This window comes from Rhipicephalus microplus, chromosome 10 (assembly GCF_043290135.1).
Source record: "Rhipicephalus microplus isolate Deutch F79 chromosome 10, USDA_Rmic, whole genome shotgun sequence".
Classification (NCBI taxonomy): domain Eukaryota; kingdom Metazoa; phylum Arthropoda; class Arachnida; order Ixodida; family Ixodidae; genus Rhipicephalus; species Rhipicephalus microplus.
Window position 1 is genome coordinate 16,553,932 of NC_134709.1, and position 23,493 is coordinate 16,577,424.

General features: G+C 47.6%; 1 protein-coding gene across 1 annotated transcript in view; it reads left to right on the plus strand.

Annotated features, from left to right (window-relative positions):
* Positions 1-22,502, plus strand: part of LOC119180740 (vitellogenin-6) — a 46,471-nt gene extending 23,969 nt beyond the window's left edge. The window contains exons 14-25 of the mRNA XM_037431874.2: positions 823-1,097; positions 2,383-2,506; positions 4,339-4,558; positions 5,455-5,758; positions 6,166-6,375; positions 7,458-7,718; positions 9,328-9,462; positions 11,082-11,324; positions 12,183-12,483; positions 17,644-17,801; positions 19,493-19,732; positions 22,278-22,502. Coding sequence (XP_037287771.2) covers positions 823-1,097; positions 2,383-2,506; positions 4,339-4,558; positions 5,455-5,758; positions 6,166-6,375; positions 7,458-7,718; positions 9,328-9,462; positions 11,082-11,324; positions 12,183-12,483; positions 17,644-17,801; positions 19,493-19,732; positions 22,278-22,370 — 2,564 coding nt within the window. The 3' untranslated portion in view covers positions 22,371-22,502. The remainder of the gene's footprint in view (positions 1-822; positions 1,098-2,382; positions 2,507-4,338; positions 4,559-5,454; positions 5,759-6,165; positions 6,376-7,457; positions 7,719-9,327; positions 9,463-11,081; positions 11,325-12,182; positions 12,484-17,643; positions 17,802-19,492; positions 19,733-22,277) is intronic.
* Positions 22,503-23,493: the final 991 nt, after the last annotated feature.

Genomic DNA, 23,493 nt, shown 5'->3' on the forward strand with positions numbered 1-23,493 from the left:
ATGATCGAATATTGGGTATCATGCTTAAAGAGGTGAAAACTGATCAATATTGAGCCTAACTCAGATATTTACTAGATGGTAAGCCATTCAACTAACGTCACATCTACACACACGTTGCCCTTCACTTCTCTCTCTCTTCTCCTTTAATCCCCTCACCCCTTCCCCCAGTGCAGGGTAGCAAACTGGACGTGCGTCTGGTTGACCTCCCTGCCTTTCATTTCTTCCTGAAATGTGTCCGAATCAATAGCTGTGTCCGAATCAATTGCTGAAGAAGCGATTCCTGGTTGGCTGTAACGGTAGCGATTTCCAGTATATGCTAATTGTTTGATTGGTTCATGGGGTTTAACATCCCAAAACCACCATATGATTATAAGAGACGCCGTAGTGAAAGTCTCGGGAAATTTCGACTACCCGGGGTTCTTTAACGTGCACCTAAATCTGAGCACACAAGTCCACAGCATTTTCGCCTCCATCGAAAATGCAGCCACCGCAGCCGGGATTCAATCCCGCGACCTGCGAATCAGCAGCCGAGCACCTTAGCCACTAGATTACTGCGGCGGGGCGCCAGTATATGCTCTGACTGACATTGTATTAGGCGTCCAATATAATAAAAAATTATTCTGTGTATTATAAGTGCCCATCAGCGCGATTAGCTCTCATAATCATGTACCAACTCGCCCAATCGTACACAGTCTTCTTAATCGCTAGAGCTCTATGGCAAACTTATGCTACTGTCACTACTATTTATGCTGTCAAAATTACACGTTCACGTTAGGCCACGTGAACGCAGCACATGATACCTCCGACCATTTTTCGACGCAGCCAAATACGACTACGGTAGCATGACGTCCCTGGAGATGATCCGCTCCCACGACAGCTTCCTGCCCCGCAACTGTTACGTCATGCTCAAGGACTACAGGGCCGGCCACTCGTACGACACGTTCACCCTCGAGTTCGAGAGCTGGGGCATGGACAAGCTGATGAGCAGCATGCTGGGCCCACGTCCAGGATCCTCGAAGAACCTCTGGAACTTCTTGGGACGTCGCCGCATCCCGCGCGACGCATCGGCGAAGGAGCGAAAGGAGATCGAGGATTCCGTGAGTGTTGTGAGCCACTGACTGACTCGACTAATAATTAACAGCAAAAAAATATAAACTTCACAAGTCGTGCTTAAGGTTCAACGAGTAGACTTCTCGCAGAATGAATGATCTCTTTTATTGTATACAGAGAAGGTTTTAACGCTTCATTACTATAGTAGGCGAGCATTTTATAGCGAGAATATCAGTTCATAATTGACATAGGAGCCATTTAGGGTAAACGCCGGGGCTCAGACGCCATCCGGTGGTGCGCCCCGAATGGTGTGAAATAACCAGTTTTGACTTCCTTATTGCAATACAATGGCACGAACACACTCAGTGGGTTCTTTCCATCGGCGTTGGCGTCGCCGTCATGAGTATAAAATACTAATCGATTACACTGTCCTGCGTAGATGCGTCTTTGAGCCGCAGTTGGGAGGGAGGAAGAACCAGGAGGGAGAAGGCAGGGAGGTTAACTAGGCGCATGCACGGTTGGCCACCCAACGCTAGGAGAATTAGAAATGGGAGCATAAACATGAGAGAGAGAGAGGAAGGCGAAGGGAAAGAGACGAGAAAATTGTCAGTACATGCGACTGCGAACTCTGACCGCAAGGTAAAGACACTGGCGCGCACGCAATCTCGACACACACACGTAGGCCGCCAGTCATCACTTGTTCACGGGCTGTGAACTCTCTACTTATTTCACGTTGAGCCGATATACAACACGAAGACAACTTCGCCCCAAGGAGCAGCCTTACCTCACACCATCGCTTTGGAGTTAAACGAGATCGTACGCGATCGAATCAACTGTTAGCCTTTCTTTGCATAACATTCCGGTTTTCGCTATTATATCAGTTGCTCCGTCCATGCAGAGAAACTGATGTTTTTATACAAGTAATCATTTCACCTAATCTGTACATAAGAGAAAAATAAGACTTTTAGCACGCGTGATGTCGGTAGGGTAATTACTTCATCCGTATCGAACGCAACTGATACGTCACAATGTAAACGTGTTCAGCCCGTAGTGTTTTGTCCTTTCAGGCCTCACTTGCACCGTGACCGTGCTTCTGGCTCCTCTAGCTATCATGACCAGACCAACCTCGCGTTCTTGCCACCACTGGCCCGTCTAAATCGCGTTTCATTGGTCCAACCGTAAACGCGAGGCTTAATTGCTAGGGACGAGTAAGAGTTATCGGCATTCCTTTGTTTTCCAATCCTATCAAATGACAGCCATGTGTCCGCTTCGTGTCGCTCTACTTCGCCCAACCAAAACAGGATTGCCTGACGTTTCCTTCGAAATGCGCAGCTCCACATCGAAGACCGGGAGTACGACCCGTTTTACGCCCGTCTCACCATGTCCGTCTTCGGGAAGACCACCGAGAGCTTGAGCATCGATGAGAGCACCATCGCCAAACTACAAGAGAAACAAGGTGGGTAGATTCGTCTTTTTTCAGTTGCCACATGTGCGGCGGTAGGTGGGCTTGCCGATTCAATAGGAGTACTGCAAGGGCAGAGCTTACAATTTTCGCCAGAGTTATTTAAATACAGGCGGAACCATAAGGAGGGTTTTCAGCCAGACGCCCTGACAAGGGACGAACAAGGAAAAATGAGTCTTGCTCGACACTCTCCTTGCGATGTGCAAGCGACTATCATCACGCAGAACTTCAGAAGTCTGCAATATTTCTTTCCTAAAGGCGGATGCCCATAAGCCTTCACCAATGGGCGGGCATTCCAGACTATGAAGAAAAGTGGGTGAAAAGATAACGTGCAGTGGGCAGGATCCGCCCACTGCAAGTTATCTTTTCGCCCACTTTTCTTCATATTTACAATACAATTTGGTCTAATATCTTCCCCTATACTTTCCTTGGCATCATTCTTTGTTAGATCTCATTAATATTGTGTAAAAACACGAAAAAACGAGCCCTTAGGTATACACTTCTTTCCTGATATATATATATATATATATATATATATATATATATATATATATATATATATATATATATATATATATATATATATATATATATATATATATATATATATATGCTGACACACGCATCAAGATGCGCGTTTAAAATATTAGCATCTTAGATTCACAGCAAGTTTGAGCAAAACCGAGGCGAGAGACATTCGCTTTTTTTTTTCTAAAAACTAGCATGCTTCGCCATAAATTGTCTCCAATATCGGTAACACAACCAGAACTACCAGTCCCAAGCCTATACGTAAGGCAACAAGCTCGTCTACCGAGGAGAATCAGAGTGCGCCACGACAGTCGGCATTGTTCCACCAAGTCCACATTACAAAGATTCGAAGGCGTAATTTCTCTAATTACGCACCTTTGTATCATCTATAGCCCTAAACATCTTGACTAAAACATGTGAAGTAAGATATAAGAGGAGGAAGAGGAGGAGGAGGAGGAGCAGAAATGAAAGGCAGGGAGGTCAACCAGACGCACGTCCGGTTTGCTACCCTGCACTGGGGTAAGGGGTGAGGGGATTAAAAGGAGGATACATATTCCACCCAATGCGGTGCTTCTGGTCGCCGTTGTCTCCTCTCCCTGAACTAGAGTGCTAAACCACCTCGCCCAGTTTTCCGTCCTAATGCAATGCTGATACTGCGTACATACTGGTTCGTGCGCTTACTTCTTTATCTTGATCTGATCAGATATCACCAAACAAAAGCAGTTACCAGCGCTCGAGGCAGGCCAAGCTGCTATGTATAGGAAAGTTTTTTTTTTGTTTGTTTTAGGCCATTCTGGTGAGAATGCACACACAGCACGGAGAGAGCTTCAGTTTTTTTTTCTTATTTCGTGGAATTGTGGTTACGGACACCAGCTGTGGCGGACAATTACGGCACACGCAACCCTTGTTGGGATCTCATAACAGCTTTCCCTGCGAAGTATCTTCAGCGGCTTGAGTTTTTAGTCATTCGCCATCACAGCCTTGTGACCGTAGGAACTGATTGATTTGTGGGGTTTAACGTCCCAAAACCACCATTTGATTATGAGAGACGCCGTAGTGGAGGGCTCCGGAAATTTTGACCACCTGGGGTTCTTTAACGTGCACCCAAATCTGAGTACACGGGCGTACAACATTTCCGCCTCCATCGGAAATGCAGCGGCCGCAGCCGGGAATCGAACGCGCGACCTGCGGGTCAGCAGCCGAGTACCTTAGCCACTAGACCACCGCGGCGGGGCTGTGACCGTAGGAACTGAACGTAACAACAGACGCACTGAATTCCCCTGTATACTTTCTCTCAGCTAAACCGGAGGAGGCGTTGCAGTCTTTGCTGGGAGCCGATGTGAACAAGAAGTACTTCTACATGACCAAAGACCTAGAGCTGCTAATGCCGAGCGAGCTGGGAGTCCCCGTATTCTTCTACATGAAACAGGCCGAGTTTATATACGCAAAGATAGACAAGGTGGCTCTCAACCATGGCGACAACGCAGAACTCCACTTGGACGTCAAGCGACATTACCTGTAAGTTAGACATCCATTGCTAGGCTCTGACGTGACATGTTCGATTACCCGTCTTGATGATTGCCGAAAGCACAAGCATCGTGACCCTGAAACGCCATTTGTATTACCACACATGCTTTTTTTTAAACTGTGACGTAATTCTAAGAACGTCACTTTGAGAGTCCCTGAAAAATGTTCAACGTCCACACTCACGGCTATTACTCTTTCTTTTTGAATTCGTTTCAATAATATTGTTTAAATACAAAATCATATCGATCCAGTAGAAACTTCACTACCCTTGGTAGGTTTTTGCAGTCCTTGAAATTCTTAGGATATAAACGACGTGAGACATGAAGAGAGAACTCAATTGAATGCTGGCAACGAAGCTTTTTGATGCTTGTCCTTCGGCCATCTCAGAAAGAACGCCGAGTTTCATTTGGAGTACACATAATTCAGATACTAATTCCAACATCAGGCCTCAGTATAAAGCAGTAAATATTTATGGCATCGAAATTGTTAAAAGAGGCCTTCGTCATGCAATAGACACAGGCTATGACGATCATGCCAATAATGATGATAAATTAGGAGGTATCGGCGGCGTTTCTTTTCCTACAGTTCAGGTCACTAGGTTCCACTATGAAACGACACCAATGCAGAAGGGTTGCTGCCGGGCGAGTTGCTCATCCATTAACGTAGCGCGTATTAACCCGCTGCATAAAAGAACGAAACACGACTAAGGCCCAGAGACAGGTAGGCGCTGAGCTTCCAATTATTTCTTCTGTTATAAACAGAAGAAATAGAAATATTTCAATTCAATTCCCAATGTAGAACATGTATATGTGTGCAAAAGACGTATATCTGTACGATCAAAAAAACTAAACCTTTGAGTCATTTTTTTTCCTCGCCACTCAAAACAGATACGACGTGGCATCGGACCAGATGCTGGGTTTCGCCCCACAGTTCACGAAGCAGGCCTTCGGAACTGGCAACAACGCGAGGACCGCCATCTCCTGGCCGCTCGACCTCAAGGTGACCTTTGCACCCCTCGAGGGCAAACTAAGCCTCCGCCGTCCGCTGCATCTGCCCTGGAACGTCATCAATCACCAGTTCCGACCCTACACGTTCGGCATGCCCATCGACATCACCATGGACCCCTCGCACGCAATCGCTGAAATGCCCAAGCTGATGAAGCCGCTCTACCGACCTGAAGAACTAACTGAGGTAAAACTACCATAGACGTAAAATTCTTTTCATTGCGAAGCATTAGTTATGAGCCTTTTGGGTGTATTTTCTAAGTACCACTGTTTTTTTTCCCCAGGCAAAGGTGCATTTCTTGTCAGGAATAAATTTCAATGACTCTTCCTTCAAAGAAGTCTTTAAGGGAGTTCAAAAGAAGTTCAGGAAACTCTACTGAGCCGATCAGGCGAAAGTACGAAACACAGGCATTGTCACTTGACGCCACCAACTTAAACCATGTGCTTATATCAGTGCTAAACAGGTGATAGCGCTTAATTGCGAAGCAGTGCTGACGAAATCAAAGACAGCTGCGAATGACTTGTTCAGTTTCGCTCGATTCGCGTGTCTCACTTTGCCGCCACTCAAAATTATTCGTTCCGTTTCGTGCGCAGTTCGATCGACACTATTTCGACGACACCTTCGGCGTAGGTCTGCAGGTCAAGGGTCACCTGATCAAGAGGGGCCTGCACCAAGCCGTGCGCGAAGTGTACCACGACATGTCCTGCCGGGAACGCTTCTACTACATGGTCGTCAACCCGCACTGGCACCCACGTGACATCAAGATCTACGCCCTCCCCGCTGCTCAAGATCCCAGCACGGAGGTGAGCTCGATCGACTAACCCCCTGTAAGCACCAACGTAATGTGTCGGTCAGTATAACGTACATAAATGTACTACACCGCTGTACATTGCAACACAGAATTGTACGCAGCGGCAAAAGGGACCAGTTGGCTGTTGATATAGTTTCCGACAATCTAGCCATGACGTATAGACAGTGTTAAAGGTAATGCCGTTACTGGTAACGCGTTACAATTTTTGGTAACAGAAACGTAATCGTTACAATTTTATAACTGTAACAAGTAACGTACCAACGTTACAATTTTTCGGTAACGTTCAGTGTCACATTACTCATTACTTTTTCATCTTGTAGGTGCTTTTTTCCCAAAGCTCACCCGCATGAAATCTTTTGTCACAGCGTCGGACAACTGTCCGGCTGCTTGCTTTGACAAAGAAACCGACGGTGGAATCGTTCTCGTTTTTTTTTTCTTTTGTAGAAATTGCGGATAGAAATTACGAAACACCCCAACTCTATGTGGGGCAGTTTTAGGGCCATCGCCACACAAACCTTGATGTAAGATGCGGAATCCACCATGACAAGCTGTAAGAACACGCTTTTCATGTAACCCGATTGTTGCTAGCAGGTGGATTGTAGCTATAGCAGGTGGGTTGCTGGCCCCTGCTCCTTTTCGGGCACAAAAGACTACGTGGGCAAAGCAAAAAAAAAAAAAAACGTTCTTCGATAGCCTGCGACAACATGAAGCCGACGTCTGCCGACGTTTGCAGTAATACGTTTCCGAATTACACATTCGGTTTTATGCGGTCTTGAAAACCCGTGAGGTGTATACCTCACACGCAGATCAGCTTGAGGTGTTTTTATGCCTAAAGCTGTAGTGGCACGCTGCACAATCCCGAAAACGTAAAACAAAAACTTCGCAAGCCAGCCTCGTATACAGGGGAACGCATAAGAGACGTCAAGAAATAACTGACACATTGGGCACAAACTTATTGAGTGTCGTGTAAACGCGCGCTCTGAATTCTTCATCTCACAATACAGGCTATACATCGCCACTGCTTGGCCGACACCTTCCTGTAATGGCCGATGTTCTCGAACCCCCTCGTTTCAGCTCGACATCGACATTTCGTACAAGTTCTTGGAAGCGGACGACGAACGTCGCAGCCACTTCAACGTTCGCGACCAAATCGGTGACGACGCCGAGGTGCCGTCCACGCACGTGCTAAACCTGGACGTCAACTTCAAGGGCGCCGCCAGAGAGCGCAAGGCAGTGGCCGAGTTGCGGTACTCGTTCAACCACGACCTCTTCAACCACAAGCTGCAGTTCTTCTACGAGAAGACACCCTTCGGGCACGAGGACACCGAAATGAAAGTAAGCACCACTTCATTTATTTATTGGTACCTCAAAGGTCCCGAGGGACAACACATGAGGAATGGAAGTTTTGGCCGAGTTTCGTTCGCTACTGCTGTTCTTGCGCATCGCCACTTTTATAATCCGACATTAGGCCATGCCCCATGCGCAGCCAAACCAAGGCCTCCTTTATTTCATTCAATGCCAGTGCAAACGCGCGCTCTCCAACGGGAGTCGTCGGTCCGCCTTAGTTCCGAGAGTGGTCGCGACGAGACGCCACATGGGTAGGCGGGATGTACGGCTGCTTCCATCGCACGCGAGTCGTCCGAGCGCTGTACCACGGAGATTCGGTAAATGCGTGTCCCTCTCCAATGTTGTACACCTGTCAGATTTGTTCCTTCGCGTGCTCCCTTTTTTGTAGCTCGAAGCAATGCCGCCGCGGCCTCACTGATGCAGCAGCATCGCAGTGGCGCGTCCCCACTGGTTGCCCTCATAGCGTGACGAACGGCGACACGCTATCACAAAACACCGTGCCGTATGTCTTACAGAGCCAGCGTGAGCGCATTGTGAACACTAGGGAAAAAATATAGACGCCGCCCCACGGATCTGTACACAACTAACCAATAAGTTACTTTACGTGATCGCCGTCGTGAAGCATCACATTAAGGTTAGTGGTTAGAAGATGAGAAAAGGCACCTAATTTCTGCAACCCGGTCGGGAGCACGGCGCAGTGCCTCATTAAGGGTTCTCTCCCCGATGAACGCAAAGCACACGCTAAGGCTAGGCGATGGGCGAGAAAAGGAAAGGGCTAGAGAAGAGGGTGGTGAACGACTGGATCGGGCTCCTCTGGTGGGCACAGATCAAAATAGAGGAGGCACTGGACGAACCAAGCAGAGAAAGAAATGCCAAGCCAAGACTGGCTGGGTTCACGTTTCGCCTGCAGACACGACGACACGGCTTACCTGGTTCTGACCCAGACGACCCACGCTCGATTCACATCATGTGCGCCATGAAGTGCAGTACACGGCGATAAGACTATGATTATGTTGTTCTTGAACGCCGACTTATGCATGACAGTGGTCGAACATTCTGCAACCACGTGAATGCGTGTTCCCATCGTACCAGAACAGAACCTACGACAACAGTCCACACTGCAGCGCGACGCATTTGCTGCAGGCCACCACAGTATTAGAATAACTTAATTGCGGCTTATTACCAAGTGCGCCTGTTCCCGCGATCAGAGAACCCGAATGAGCCCTCGACTGCAAATTTGCGAAATTAGGGCCACTTCATGCTGATTGCTTTTGCACTTAAGACGTGAATCGGCAAACTTATAATCCCTAAGCGATGGACATGAAGGCGATGTAAAGGGCTAAACGATAACCAACGTACATGAAATAATTGCGTAAAGTACTGCAGAAACATAATTTTGTTAAGTCATCCATGCCACCAAGATTATCTTAGTAACAAAAAGCAACATCGAAATGTTCACTTCTACATACCTGTGCAGCGAAGCAGACGCGCGGCCGGTACGATAACTACGGTATAACGACTGAAGTAACCTTAGGTAAAATTGTGAGATATCGGTGAAGAACAAAAGTGTTTTATTCCTTTGACCTCCTTTCTGCAGGTCTGCCTGGACGCATCGGCGAAGTTCCCCCATCCTGACTGGACCATAACCAACATGGCTACCTTCCACGCGGGAAAACAGATCGACGCCCACCTTAACGTTCACTACGGAGCCAGCTGCGAAGCTGGGACAAGCGTAAGTTTGCCGATTCAGGCCGGTTAGGACGAAACTTGAAGTCGTAATCAATATATATTACTAAGCAGCATAACCTAAGCACAAAAGCAGGGAACGAACTAAATAGATAGAGTGAGTGAGGACAGCGTTTTTTTTGTTGTTGTTGTTGTTGTACCTTGGACTTTTTTGCGGTAAGTTTCCATAGTTCGAACCCTAGACTGCAGCAGAACTCTTGGACAGCTGCAGTCTAATGAATAACGCACATTGGGCATTCAGGCCGGATGTATAGCACGGACACGTGGTCAACTACTACACCCCATGGCTCTGTTCTTTTTAACGCAAATTTAGAAAGCTTTGCAAGTTGCTTCAATGGGGGCTTTACTATATGTTTTGTTAATTTGAAAAGAAAATACAAGGCCGTTCTCATAATTACAAACAATAAATTATTTGTCTGGTTTTATTTTTGAAGGACCATTTGTGAAAAATACCTTGTATGTAATATGGTGAAATCTCTTCATGTTATTACGTGTGTCTAGGGTATACTTCTTAACAAATAATAATTGTAGGGATGACCATTCCTTAGTTAAAAATTTAGTGCTTTATGACCAGAATTTTAAGGCTGTTTTCTTAAAGAAAAGCTTTATTTAAAGTCACGATTCTTGTGGCAACAACATTCTTTTGCTTCAGAAAGGGCGCACGGTATTCCGAAATAAGTCGTCAAAGTTTGCATTTGATAGCTTCAGCCGTTACAGAGAAAATGTTCCTTTTTCTGACGAAAAGTAGTGTTCGGAGAAAACGCCATTTAAAATTCGAGTTGCCGCGGTGCAGACACGGGATCCGGCGCGTTTGGGGCCGTTTTGAAATATTTTTCACGGCGCGCGAAAACTCGCGACTTCGTGGAAGCACTTGTCAGGTACGCTTGAATAGTGTGCCATGAAAACTGAAAAAATCACATATTCAGTCGTCTTTGCCCTCCACCCCCCCCCCCTTGAAACGTGCCCGTAATACAGGTTGCGGCGGTTGTGTCCTACTATCTGGTTCTCAGCCAGCTCGCCAGGGCGGCGCATCGTGTAAATTTTTGGCGCGCGTGGAGGAAGGCTAGGTGCGCCACCTGGGCAGCGCTGGCTTCCCATTGCCCATGCACGCACGCCCTTTACCTCACCTCAGAAAGCCGACGCAGGGGATGTGTGCTAGCCAGTTTTTCTTACAGTACAAACCAACTGCTCCTGCTGCACAACCGCTCACTGGCCACTTTGTATACCTATAGGCACTGGATCTTGACCTCCAAGGTATAGTGCCGGAAGGAGAATATTTTGTTGCGTTGTTGAACAATTGAAAATTTTGCACCGTAAGCATTCTAAAAGTGGTCTAGAGCGAACTGTGGTTCTTCTGTGTCCAATCGGTGTCCTGGGTCTCTCATTGCCTATATTAGCATCGATTGGCATGTTCCAGTAGGAAAAACCAATCCATCGCTGCGCGCCTCTCCAGGTTTCTCTCCAGCGCGACGCCGCCGCAAGTGTAAGCACTAGCAGCCGCTTCTTCGCATCTACACATGGTTCCTTTCAGCGGGAGATGGCGTAATTTTTTTTTTTGCTGACACGTACACTATCGAATCATGTACTCTTTTTCTCTACGAACAGATCACAGTGAACGGCAAGTTCACACACACCGACGAGGACGAACAGCAGCTGGCCGCCGCGGCGGAAGGCAAGGCCATCGGCAGGGACAGGTTCAGCAGCACCTTCCTCCACTGGCTCGCCAACAAATGCCACATGAAGCAAGAGAAGGGCATCCCCTTCAGCCACTACTGCTACAGACTGCTGCGTTACTCCAGCCGCCTCGGAAAGTTCACCGCGGACGTGGAGTGGAAGAACTACAAGCCCGTGAGTATACATATACGTACACCTCGCTCTAAAACAGTCATGTCTTCACGAGCATACAAGTCGGTTTCGCAATAGTGGTGCACCATCGTCCTGCGTTTGCTTCAAACAAGCCGTCGCCGGACTGGACCCGTTATTCCACTTTCTTGACTTCTATTGCGATAGCGGCTTAACGGACACTTTTGGCGTTCCTTGCGACGTCAAGAGGGTCGCAATAGCATAACACACTTTATATATATATATATATATATATATATATATATATATATATATATATATATATATATATATATATCGTGTAAATTTTTATTTAGTAGACATATCTCATCGCGTAAAATACGCAGAATGGCAACCCAAAATACAAGACTGCAAAAGACAGTGCCCCCAACCCCGTATTTCTTCTTGATACTTGCTTTAGCCAAAAAAATTATGCTTGTTTAGACGCATGCATGTTATGATATTATCTTACGAAACGAGGTGGAATTGGAGCAAGTCAGTTTTCTACTTGAAGCCATCAAGTCGCAGCTGTCACCTTATTGGTGCGACAGCTGGGGAGCTTAAGTCAGAGGGGAAGTCTGTGGTGCGTGCTGTGAAGTCTGTGAAACCAGGTGCTGAAGTCTGTGGTGCGTCCAAACAAACCGTCCAAGACACAAAGTATAATAAAATCAACCAGTCCTTGTGACGAGCCTTTCAACATCTCATGAACAACCTTGCCAATTCGGCGCATCTAATGAACGGTTCATACTCGCCCTTTTAAAAAAGCGATCTTTATAACGATCTTTATCTAAATTGGCTTTGAGTCATGAAAAATCAATTTGATAGAAAAAAATCTGAGTAACTCTCCACTTCTTCGTTCCGCAGCTGCTGAACCGGCTGGCCAAGTACTACAACAAACGCTACGCGTACAAGCCCTGGAAGGCCGGCTTCCTGGGCGTGCTTGCTTCGTACTTCACGGGCGACCACGGCAAGCTGCACGTGGTCTCTCAAACTCCCTGGTGGAGCCTTGGCGAGAAGCCGCACACCGACATGATCGTCACGACCGAGGACGGCCACAGCCACGAGCATTGGGGAGTGCCCACCTTCAGCAAGATCCTCGAGCCGAGGGTTTTCACGGTAGCCGGATACACGCACGCCGCCGAGTACTCCAAGCTATACAGGCACAGTAAGTGTCCCAGTCTTTCTACACTAGGGCGCTGCGCCGTGGGAATGCACACCAGGACGTTACACAACAAGACGCTACACACACCATGACGTCATGGGAATGCACACCAGGACGTTACACAACAGGACGCTACACACACCATGACGTCATGAGAATGCACACCAGGACGTTACACAACAGGACGCTACACACACCATGACGTCATGAGAATGCACACCAGGACGTTACACAACAGGACGCTACACACACCATGACGTCATAGGAATGCACACCAGGACGTTACACAACAGGACGCTACACACACCAAGACGTCATGAGAATGCAGACCAGGACGTTACACAACAGGACGCTACACACACCATGACGTCATGGGAATGCACACCAGGACGTTACACAACAGGACGCTACACTTACCATGACGTCATGAGAATGCACACCAGGACGTTAAACAACAGGACGCTACACACACCATGACGTCATGAGAATGCACACCAGGACGTTACACAACAGGACGCTACACACACCATGACGTCATGGGAATGCACACCAGGACGTTACACAACAGGACGCTACACACACCATGACGTCATGAGAATGCACACCAGGACGTTACACAACAGGACGCTACACACACCATGACGTCATGAGAATGCACACCAGGACGTTACACAACAGGACGCTACACACACCATGACGTCATGAGAATGCACACCAGGACGTTACACAACAGGACGCTACACACACCATGACGTCATGAGAATGCACACCAGGACGTTACACAACAGAACGCTACACACACCATGACGTCATGAGAATGCACAATAGGACGTTACACAACAGGACGCTACACACACCATGACGTCATGAGAATGCACACCAGGACGTTACACAACAGGACGCTACACACACCATGACGTCAGGAGAATGCACACCAGGACGTTACACAACAGGACGCTACACACACCATGACGTCATAGGAATGCACACCAGGACGTTAAACAACAGGACGCTACACACACCATGACGTCATGAGAATGCACACCAGGACGTTACACAACAGGACGCTACACACACCATGACGTCATGAGAATGCACACCAGGACGTTACACAACAGGACGCTACACACACCATGACGTCATAAGAATGCACACCAGGACGTTACACAACAGGACGCTACACACTCCATGACGTCATGGGAATGCACACCAGGACGTTACACAACAGGACCCTACACACACCATGACGTCATGAGAATGCACACCAGGACGTTACACAACAGGACGCTACACACACCATGACGTCATGAGAATGCACACCAGGACGTTACACAACAGGACGCTACACACACCATGACGTCATGAGAATGCACACCAGGACGTTACACAACAGGACGCTACACACACCATGACGTCATGAGAATGCACACCAGGACGTTACACAACAGGACGCTACACACACCATGACGTCATGAGAATGCACACCAGGACGTTACACAACAGGACGCAACACACACCATGACGTCATGAGAATGCACACCAGGACGTTACACAACAGGACGCTACACACACCATGACGTCATGAGAATGCACACCAGGACGTTACACAACAGGACGCTACACACACCATGACGTCATGAGAATGCATAACAGGACGTTACACAACAGGACGCTACACACACCATGGCGTCATCAGAATGCACACCAGGACGTTACACAACAGGACACTACACACACCATGACGTCATGAGAATGCACACCAGGACGTTACACAACAGGACGCTACACACACCATGACGTCATGGGAATGCACACCAGGACGTTACACAACAGGACGCTACACACACCATGACGTGTTGAGAATGCACACCAGGACGTTACACAACAGGACGCTACACACACCATGACGTCATAGGAATGCACACCAGGACGTTAAACAACAGGACGCTACACACACCATGACGTCATGAGAATGCACACCAGGACGTTACACAACAGGACGCTACACACACCATGACGTCATGAGAATGCACACCAGGACGTTACACAACAGGACGCTACACACACCATGACGTCATAAGAATGCACACCAGGACGTTACACAACAGGACGCTACACACTCCATGACGTCATGGGAATGCACACCAGGACGTTACACAACAGGACCCTACACACACCATGACGTCATGAGAATGCACACCAGGACGTTACACAACAGGACGCTACACACACCATGACGTCATGAGAATGCACACCAGGACGTTACACAACAGGACGCTACACACACCATGATGTCATGAGAATGCACACCAGGACGTTACACAACAGGACGCTACACACACCATGACGTCATGAGAATGCACACCAGGACGTTACACAACAGGACGCTACACACACCATGACGTCATGAGAATGCACACCAGGACGTTACACAACAGGACGCAACACACACCATGACGTCATGAGAATGCACACCAGGACGTTACACAACAGGACGCTACACACACCATGACGTCATGAGAATGCACACCAGGACGTTACACAACAGGACGCTACACACACCATGACGTCATGAGAATGCATACCAGGACGTTACACAACAGGACGCTACACACACCATGACGTCATCAGAATGCACACCAGGACGTTACACAACAGGACGCTACACACACCATGACGTCATGAGAATGCACACCAGGACGTTACACAACAGGACGCTACACACACCATGACGTCATGGGAATGCACACCAGGACGTTACACAACAGGACGCTACACACACCATGACGTGTTGAGAATGCACACCAGGACGTTACACAACAGGACGCTACACACACCATGACGTCATGAGAATGCACACCAGGACGTTACACAACAGGACGCTACACACACCATGACGTCATGGGAATGCACACCAGGACGTTACACAACAGGACGCTACACACACCATGACGTCATGAGAATGCACACCAGGACGTTACACAACAGGACGCTACACACACCATGACGTCATGAGAATGCACACCAGGACGTTACACAACAGGACGCTACACACACCATGACGTCATGGGAATGCACACCAGGACGTTACACAACAGGACGCTACACACACCATGACGTCATGAGAATGCACACCAGGACGTTACACAACAGGACGCTACACACACCATGACGTCATGAGAATGCACACCAGGACGTTACACAACAGGACGCTACACACACCATGACGTCATAGGAATGCACACCAGGACGTTACACAACAGGACGCTACACACACCATGACGTCATGAGAATGCACACCAGGACGTTACACAACAGGACGCTACACACACCATGACGTGATGGGAATGCACACCAAGACGCTACACACGGAATGCACACCAGGACATTGCACAACAGGACGGTACGCACATCATGACGCTCTGTCACTCAATTTGTATCAAAGCTTTCGCATTGATTGTTCTAAGTGTGACGAATTTGGCGTATCCAGTTCATCACTCCTGTAAGATAATTATGGCGCGGTTCGGGCATGCTTGACTGCGTCCACACATCCACAAATTCCCTGAAGGAAGGAGCCGACTGATAGTTATTTGCCAGTGGTGAGGACCTCTTCAACCTGTTGACTTGTCCGAGTTTTCGCGTGCACGTATTAACGTGATAGCGTTGAAGAGGTCGGTTTGCAGAAATTCCGGTGTCTGCACTGGTCATCGTGAACGAAAAATCATCATCTTGTCCGTGACAAAAAAAAATCGAGAAAGATGCAAATAATGTAAATAATAAAAATGTCAGTCCAAATGAGGATCCAACCCAGACCATTTGCATGGATTGCATTTAGTCAGTGGAATGACTTCTGCTTGGAAATGCAGTGAAAATGACGTTCACGCTTAGAAACACACGCGTCCTGCATACAGGCTTCGCAACACAACTTATATTACTGCAGTAATATTGCGCGGTAGAAGCACACATTTCCATCGGTCGTCAGAACATGTGATTATCATAAGGGATGCGTAGTTTAAAGCGGGCCACCCACTACAGAAAAAAAAAAGAAGTTATACCCACGTTACCGAACGCATTCTCTTAAGGCCACGTAGTGGCTGCACAGCAAGTTCAAAAACACTTCACGCGCATAATTGCTCGCCATTTAAAGCATGCTACCCATTACACAGAATGCAGCCATATGCGAAAGCTTCACCAATAGAAGCCACTTTCAACTTTATTGGCAACTTTCACCGCCTAGAGAGGGCGCTAGCGCAAGCCTAACATGGCTGCCGTTTGGGGAATCGTGCCACCGCTGTGCCCGTCTCTTCGAAATGCGTAGTATTTTCGGCTGCCGCCACCGTGTTGTCAAGGCTTTGCTCAGAAGGTCATTGACACTAGCATGCACTATATACTACACTGCGTGTTACGCGTGTGCGACGTATATTGAAGGGAAAGAAGTTTTGAACGGCCGGGCACATCGTCTGCTGCGGTGTTAAGGAATGCCCATATACAGCTTTGTGAACGCTCCTCGTGCCACGGCCGGGGAAGATCGAGCGGCCATGCTCGTGCAAAGCAGGAAACCTCGCCTTTGGCTGCGCGGCGTCTGCACGGCCGCATCCAACATATCTCGCGATTCTTATAGCTCAGCAAGCAAACAAAGAGTAAATCATTGCTACTACGACTCGCAGTACCTGTCCGACTTCGGTAGTTCACTACCTAATTCAGAATAACCGTAGTCGAAATTGCCAGCGACAAAATATAAGGCACCAGTGAACCACTAATGTGAGGCCGACTGAACGATGACGTGGGCTGGCTGCGTGGGCATCCCCCAAACGACAATTACGACGGATGCCGCATGACGGCGCCACCATCTGTGAAAGTTGCGAATCGATTACACTGTAGTTATCCACAACTTAAACTTATCGAGTAACATCACACATCAAAAACTATGCACTAAGCGGTAGAGGTGCGCGCTAAGGACAGCAAATCTCTATCGCGTTCTACTCTTATAGGCGAAGCTTAAGGGTACCTTAATTTTTATTCAGCTTGCCGAACTGCTCTCGAGTTACTTTACCACGATCAGTCGCATGTGAACTAGCTTAACAGCAAGGTCATTAACAGCAAGGTCATTACATAGCGACGAAACAAATCGTACATAAACACCGCCTAACCTTTCTTTTTCAGAGTACTGTGACCTGCAAGCCAATGGCGTGCGCACTTTCGACGGCACTCTGATCGACTTGCCCGAGACAGACTGCTACAAAGTGGTCGCTCGTGACTGCTCACCCTTCAAAAGGTTCCTCGTGCTGGCTCGTGCCACGAACAACCCTTCGCTAAACAAGGTGAGGCAGTCGACACCAAGACTCTCAACCTAAAGGAGTGCAGCTTTCAGTTGTGGCACAAAAGATCCATTCGTAAGCTAAGTCACGTAGATTTCATAGTTAACGCTTTATGTACTGGTCAAAAAAAGTTGAAGGATACGCTGTGAATTCCAAAGTGTGTTCGGTGAAAGTCTGAGGCCGTTGGACAGCCTATGACATGTCTCTTTTTTTACACTCTATCAGAACTCACATGACCACTGAGAGAGTGTCAGGGAGATGGGCCACACCTGTGGCGGCACAACTGTTGCTAAGCGCCACTGCGCCATCACGTGACCGTTGCGAGGGTGTGAGGGGGAGAGCTAGGCAACAGCTGGCGCCGATCCAGGGCACGGACGGACGGACGCGAGTATGTGACACTCAAGGCTTCCGCCATCAAAGTGCCCACTGCGATAGCCAGTCGCACGTCGCTACGAGGTTTCCCGGTCAAACTCGCTGACCAGGACACAATACGAAAGACGACACGCCACTGGACTGGAAACTGCGAGCTGATCCTCCAACAGACTGTCGTCTTTCTTTCCACTTACTATTTACGAATTTCTATGGTGTCCTTGTCCGCACGTTTGGCTGCGCACTCTCCTCCTATGCATAGTTAGGTACGTAGTGTTCCACAATACCCACCTATCCATCGTGTCTTCGGCACTAAAGCCCCCTCGAGTCACAGAAAGATGGAGGTTTGAAGTTGACGCCTGTCAACAAAAAAAAAAAAGAGAGAGAGAGAAGTCTAAGCCTCCACAGTGGCACTGAAATGAGAGCTCCGACAGAGAAGTCGCTTGACAGCGTGAAGGAAGCGTGGCAGAGGGAAGTTGTCTGATAGGTGTCTGAAAGATAGTTGTTTGACAAAGGCCTTGTTTAGGTCAGGGCAATCCAAGCTACAGAAAAGTAATGCAGCTAAAATGTGGTTAGCTCTTCCTTTTTCACGACCACTCAATTACCATGATGACCAAACCTCGAATCGCTGGTCTCTATCTGCTGGCGTCAGAGCCAGGGAGGCTAGCTCTCTGTGGAATGATACGAAAGAAGGAGTTTTCACGCGGATCAATTGTGCCTGCTTAACAACTACCTCCATATCTTTGTGCGCAAGTTCCTCTAAATCAAGATTTTTGTACTGAATTGAATCCCATTAAGCATCGCAATTATGGCTTAATAAGTTACGTGCTACAAGTGCATGCTTTTTGCCGATGCACGCCACTTGTGAAAAAGACAAACATTTAAAAAAAGATGTGGCCGCATCAACTATCAGTTCACGTCGCATGGCCAACGATACCGTGCGTGCATCCGTGCATAGATGCTTGTACACTCCACTTTTGTTCTGACTTCCTCATCATTTATCATCGCATCAGCGTATAAAAGCGCACAGTTGTTCTCTTTTACTCCCCACCACATTTCAGCAACTCAAAAAATGATCGGCGTCCCAGGTCACAGTCATATCTCAATAGATTCTTGTTCGACCAGAGATGGCTATAAATTATGCAACTCCCTCACTCTTCACAACCACCGTCACGCCACTCCCAAATCATCAATCAAAACTGGCTTTAGCAGACTTTACTACAAAGACGCATAAACGATATCGCCAACTATACCTTTAATACAACACGCGATCCCGTCGCTAATGCTGTCAATCGAATTCCTTCTTTCTGGATGATCAAACGCAGGCCTTGAAGATGTTCATCGATACGACCATGATTGAGATCCTGCCCTTGGACGACGCTTCCGGCTTGGTGCTGCGAGTGGACGGCAACAAAGTGGACATCACGCCCGAGCACTCGTACAGCCACGCCTCGCACGACGCCGAGCTCTTCAGAGTCAAGAAGGCAGCCACAAAGTGGTTCAAGCTGGACTCCGAGCCGTACGGCCTCCACATTGGATTTGGTGGAAACATGCTCATCGTCGAGGTCAGTACGGTGCTTTCTTCTTATTTTAACAATGAGTCCATCACTTTACATAGGACTAGTAAATTAGGTTAACGCACAATAAGTAGAATGAGTGTGGAAACGAGCAGCAAGCACTGCGAGCTCCAAGCCCAACTGAGGAGCGTGCGCTAGAAAACCTGCGCCTGCCATTCATTTGGGGCATCTGGAGACCCAAATCCATCACTTCTCTATCTCGTATCATTTAGAGATGATAGTATTTCTTGGGATATTTCGACGCAAAAAATTTTGGTCTGTCTGTTGACGTATGTCCCCCGATTCAGGCACCCGGCGGAAGTTCAAGCCCATGCTCAAGGCCCATCCATCTTGATCTGGTGGCTGCGCTCATACTTGTAAACATTGTCAATCAAAAAGCAAATAATATGCATAGTTGAGGCGCAACATTAATACGTATGTCTTAGGCGGTGCCTTATTTAGGAAGCACATAGATACGTAATTCTAAAGGCCGAAGTGTTAATCACGCTGCGCTGACAAGGCGATACTATGAACGAAAAAGCGGATGTTTCCTAAGCTTCGCTAAAAAATTCAGGGGCTTTAATTAAGACTAGGCAGTCCTAATCTGTGCGTCGCAAAGGAGGTGGCACGCACGTCAAGGCTCTCTGAATAAAACGATTCTGTTCTGCCACCTACCGATGCCACCAACCAGCATAAACACAGATTTCCCGACCCCCTCGCGGACTTGAATGTCGTGAACTGCTTAGTTACAGCGACCGTCACGGGATGGTGCTACGTAGCCACGCGCGCACTTGCGGTCCCGCTGAAAGTAAGCCTCGGGTTCGAAGAAAAAAAAAAAAGTGCTCAAGGTCATGGCGCGCGCTGTTGAACGCATGGAGTTTCCTTAAATTAAGAATTCTAGTGCTGCGATCCTTGAGCAACCATGGGAATTATGGGTACGACACGGATTTGCCTAGTCTTCGTGCTTGAGGGCGGCGAACGCACTTTTGGCTTCGTTTATTGCTGTTTTCGGTTTTGTTTCGAAGAAAAAAAAAAACAAAGCATTTTTCACTTTGCGACCTGAGTCGAAGTGGTAAGCCTAGAAATTTTTTAGGGTGGTGACGCGTAACTGCAGAAAATTTGCCGATTTCGTCCTTTCGTGACAAAGCAGCTTAAAGCCACGCGAAGCCAGAACGAACGAGACGTACGAAGGCAAGGCGAATCCATGTCATACCCATGATTCTCATGCTCGCTCAAGCGATATGCGTTGCAGCTGCCATAGACACTAGCGCCAGAGTTCCCTCAAGTGTTTATTTAGGATATTGATATGTGAGGTTTAACGTGCCAAACCCACCATATGATTATGAGAAACGCCATAGCGGAGGGCTCCGGAAATTTCGACCACCTGGGGTTCTGTAACGTGCACCCAAATCTGAGCACACGGGCCTACAACATTTCCGCCTCCATCGGAAATGCAGGCGCCGCAGCCGGGATCCGAACGTTCATTTAGGAAACTATGGACGAACGAATCCCCTTGCCACCATTTCCGTCCCTCTTTACGCGGCTTTACGCGCACTCGCCGGTTCAAAAGGACAAAGAAAGCGTTCAAAGCGAGCGGCAAATCCCCACTCTCTGCATCATTTCTTTTTAACGTGCAGATTATTTAATAATAAAACAAGATTACTCGAACATCTCCGTAGGATGGCCTTAAACGATCCCTTCCTGTGGTCTTTTCCTTTCGGGCAACTGAAACGGGCTTTACGTATACGGGAATGTTTTCAAAGTTGTATGCGATTTCCTAAGGGAAACAATTAAAACGAATAGAATGTTAAGCTTAGGCATAAATTCAATTTGCCTTCATCCCATGTTCGCCTGTTGAGCTTTTTTTAATTTTATTTTGATTTATTACATCTTTAATCCTAGTTTTACCAATGTGTTGTTTAAACCAGAAATTTCTAAACGTACTCGTCTCGTAAAACAATAGAGAGTTTCAGCAAGCTATGGAAACAGGTTACGGAAAGGCGGCAACACGGAACCGGATGACGAGTGCGCATGCGCGACCATTGTACACGCATACGGAAAGGAACCGTGTCGTATTTCCGTAACCTGTTTCCGTAGCTTCCTAAAACTCTATAATTTTATCGCCAAAATTGCGGTACCATCCGTTTTATAGCCGACCAGCCGAGGTGGGCTGCACCATGGAACATCCAATAAAGCAACCCTATAACCGCCCACATAGTAGACCAATTTCACGCGTTTTTTTTTTATTATTACTTCTGTGGCAGTCCGTTTTTTGGGGCTGCATAGAGTCTGTTAGTGGAACCGTTCGACCATTATTCGGAAAATTGTCACAGGAGCACCGTAAAATGCACTTACATCTCAGCATGTGGGCCTCTAGCCCACATCTAAATGCGGCTTGATTCGCTCCTGGGACCCGAGTGTAAGCAGAGGCGCACCATAATAACTAGACAACCGCAGCAAGGAAAAAATAGGAGATGAAGGAAGGAAAATAGCCGTCCTTTTTTTTTTCTATGATCAATACAACCATCGTTCTTTTTGTGTTTGGTGTTATCAGGTGGCTCCGTTCTACCGCGGAAAACTGTGCGGCCTGTGCGGCGACTACAACCTGGACAAGAACCACGAGCTCTCGGGGCCCGACGGTCACTAGTACAACAACACCCTGGAGTTCGCCAAGAGCTACGTGGTGCCCAGTCCCGACTGCCACGCGCCGGCCCACTGACCGGCTCGGACCATTCATCACGTCATCACAACGGGAACGTCGCCCGCAAACTGCCGCGAAAAAAAAACACCAAAAAATGTTGAGCAAAACCTTACCTAACTGTTTTGAAATGAGGGCGCACTGCTTAGACGCGGACAGAAAGATAGGGACACACGCTTGACAAGCGCTTACTACCAACAGAAAATTTGTTCGGAAAACTATGACACACACGATAAGACCAAATCATGGACCATGGTCCATGATTTGGTCTTATCGTGTGTGCCATGACACTGTTTCATCTGTCACTATATATTTCATAGTTTTCCGAACAAATTGGTAGTAAGCGCTTGTCCCTGCCTTTCTGATGGTCCATGATTTGGTCTTATCGTGTGTGCCATGACACTGTTTCATCTGTCACTGTATATTTCATAGTTTTCCGAACAAATCATCAGTTGGTAGTAAGCGCTTGTCCCTGCCTTTCTGATGGTCGATGATTTGGTCTTATCGTGTGTGCCATGACACTGTTTCATCTGTCACTGTATATTTCATAGTTTTCCGAACAAATCATCAGTTGGTAGTAAGCGCTTGTCCCTGCCTTTCTGATGGTCGATGATTTGGTCTTATCATGTGTGCCATGACACTGTTTCATCTGTCACCATATATTTCATAGTTTTCCGAACAAATCATCAGTTGGTAGTAAGCGCTTGTCCCTGCCTTTCTGATGGTCGATGATTTGGTCTTATCATGTGTGCCATGACACTGTTTCATCTGTCACCATATATTTCATAGTTTTCCGAACAAATCATCAGTTGGTAGTAAGCGCTTGTCCCTGCCTTTCTGATGGTCGATGATTTGGTCTTATCGTGTGTGCCATGACACTGCTTCATCTGTCACTATATATTTCATAGTTTTCCGAACAAATTATCAGTTGGTAGTAAGTGCTTGTCCCTGCCTTTCTGTCCGCGTCCAAGCAGATCACTCTCATTTCAGAACAGTCATGTATCACCAACTCGCCCAATCAACCATATTGACAAAACCCTTACCGCTTGTGTTCTTTGTTTTATTATTACTG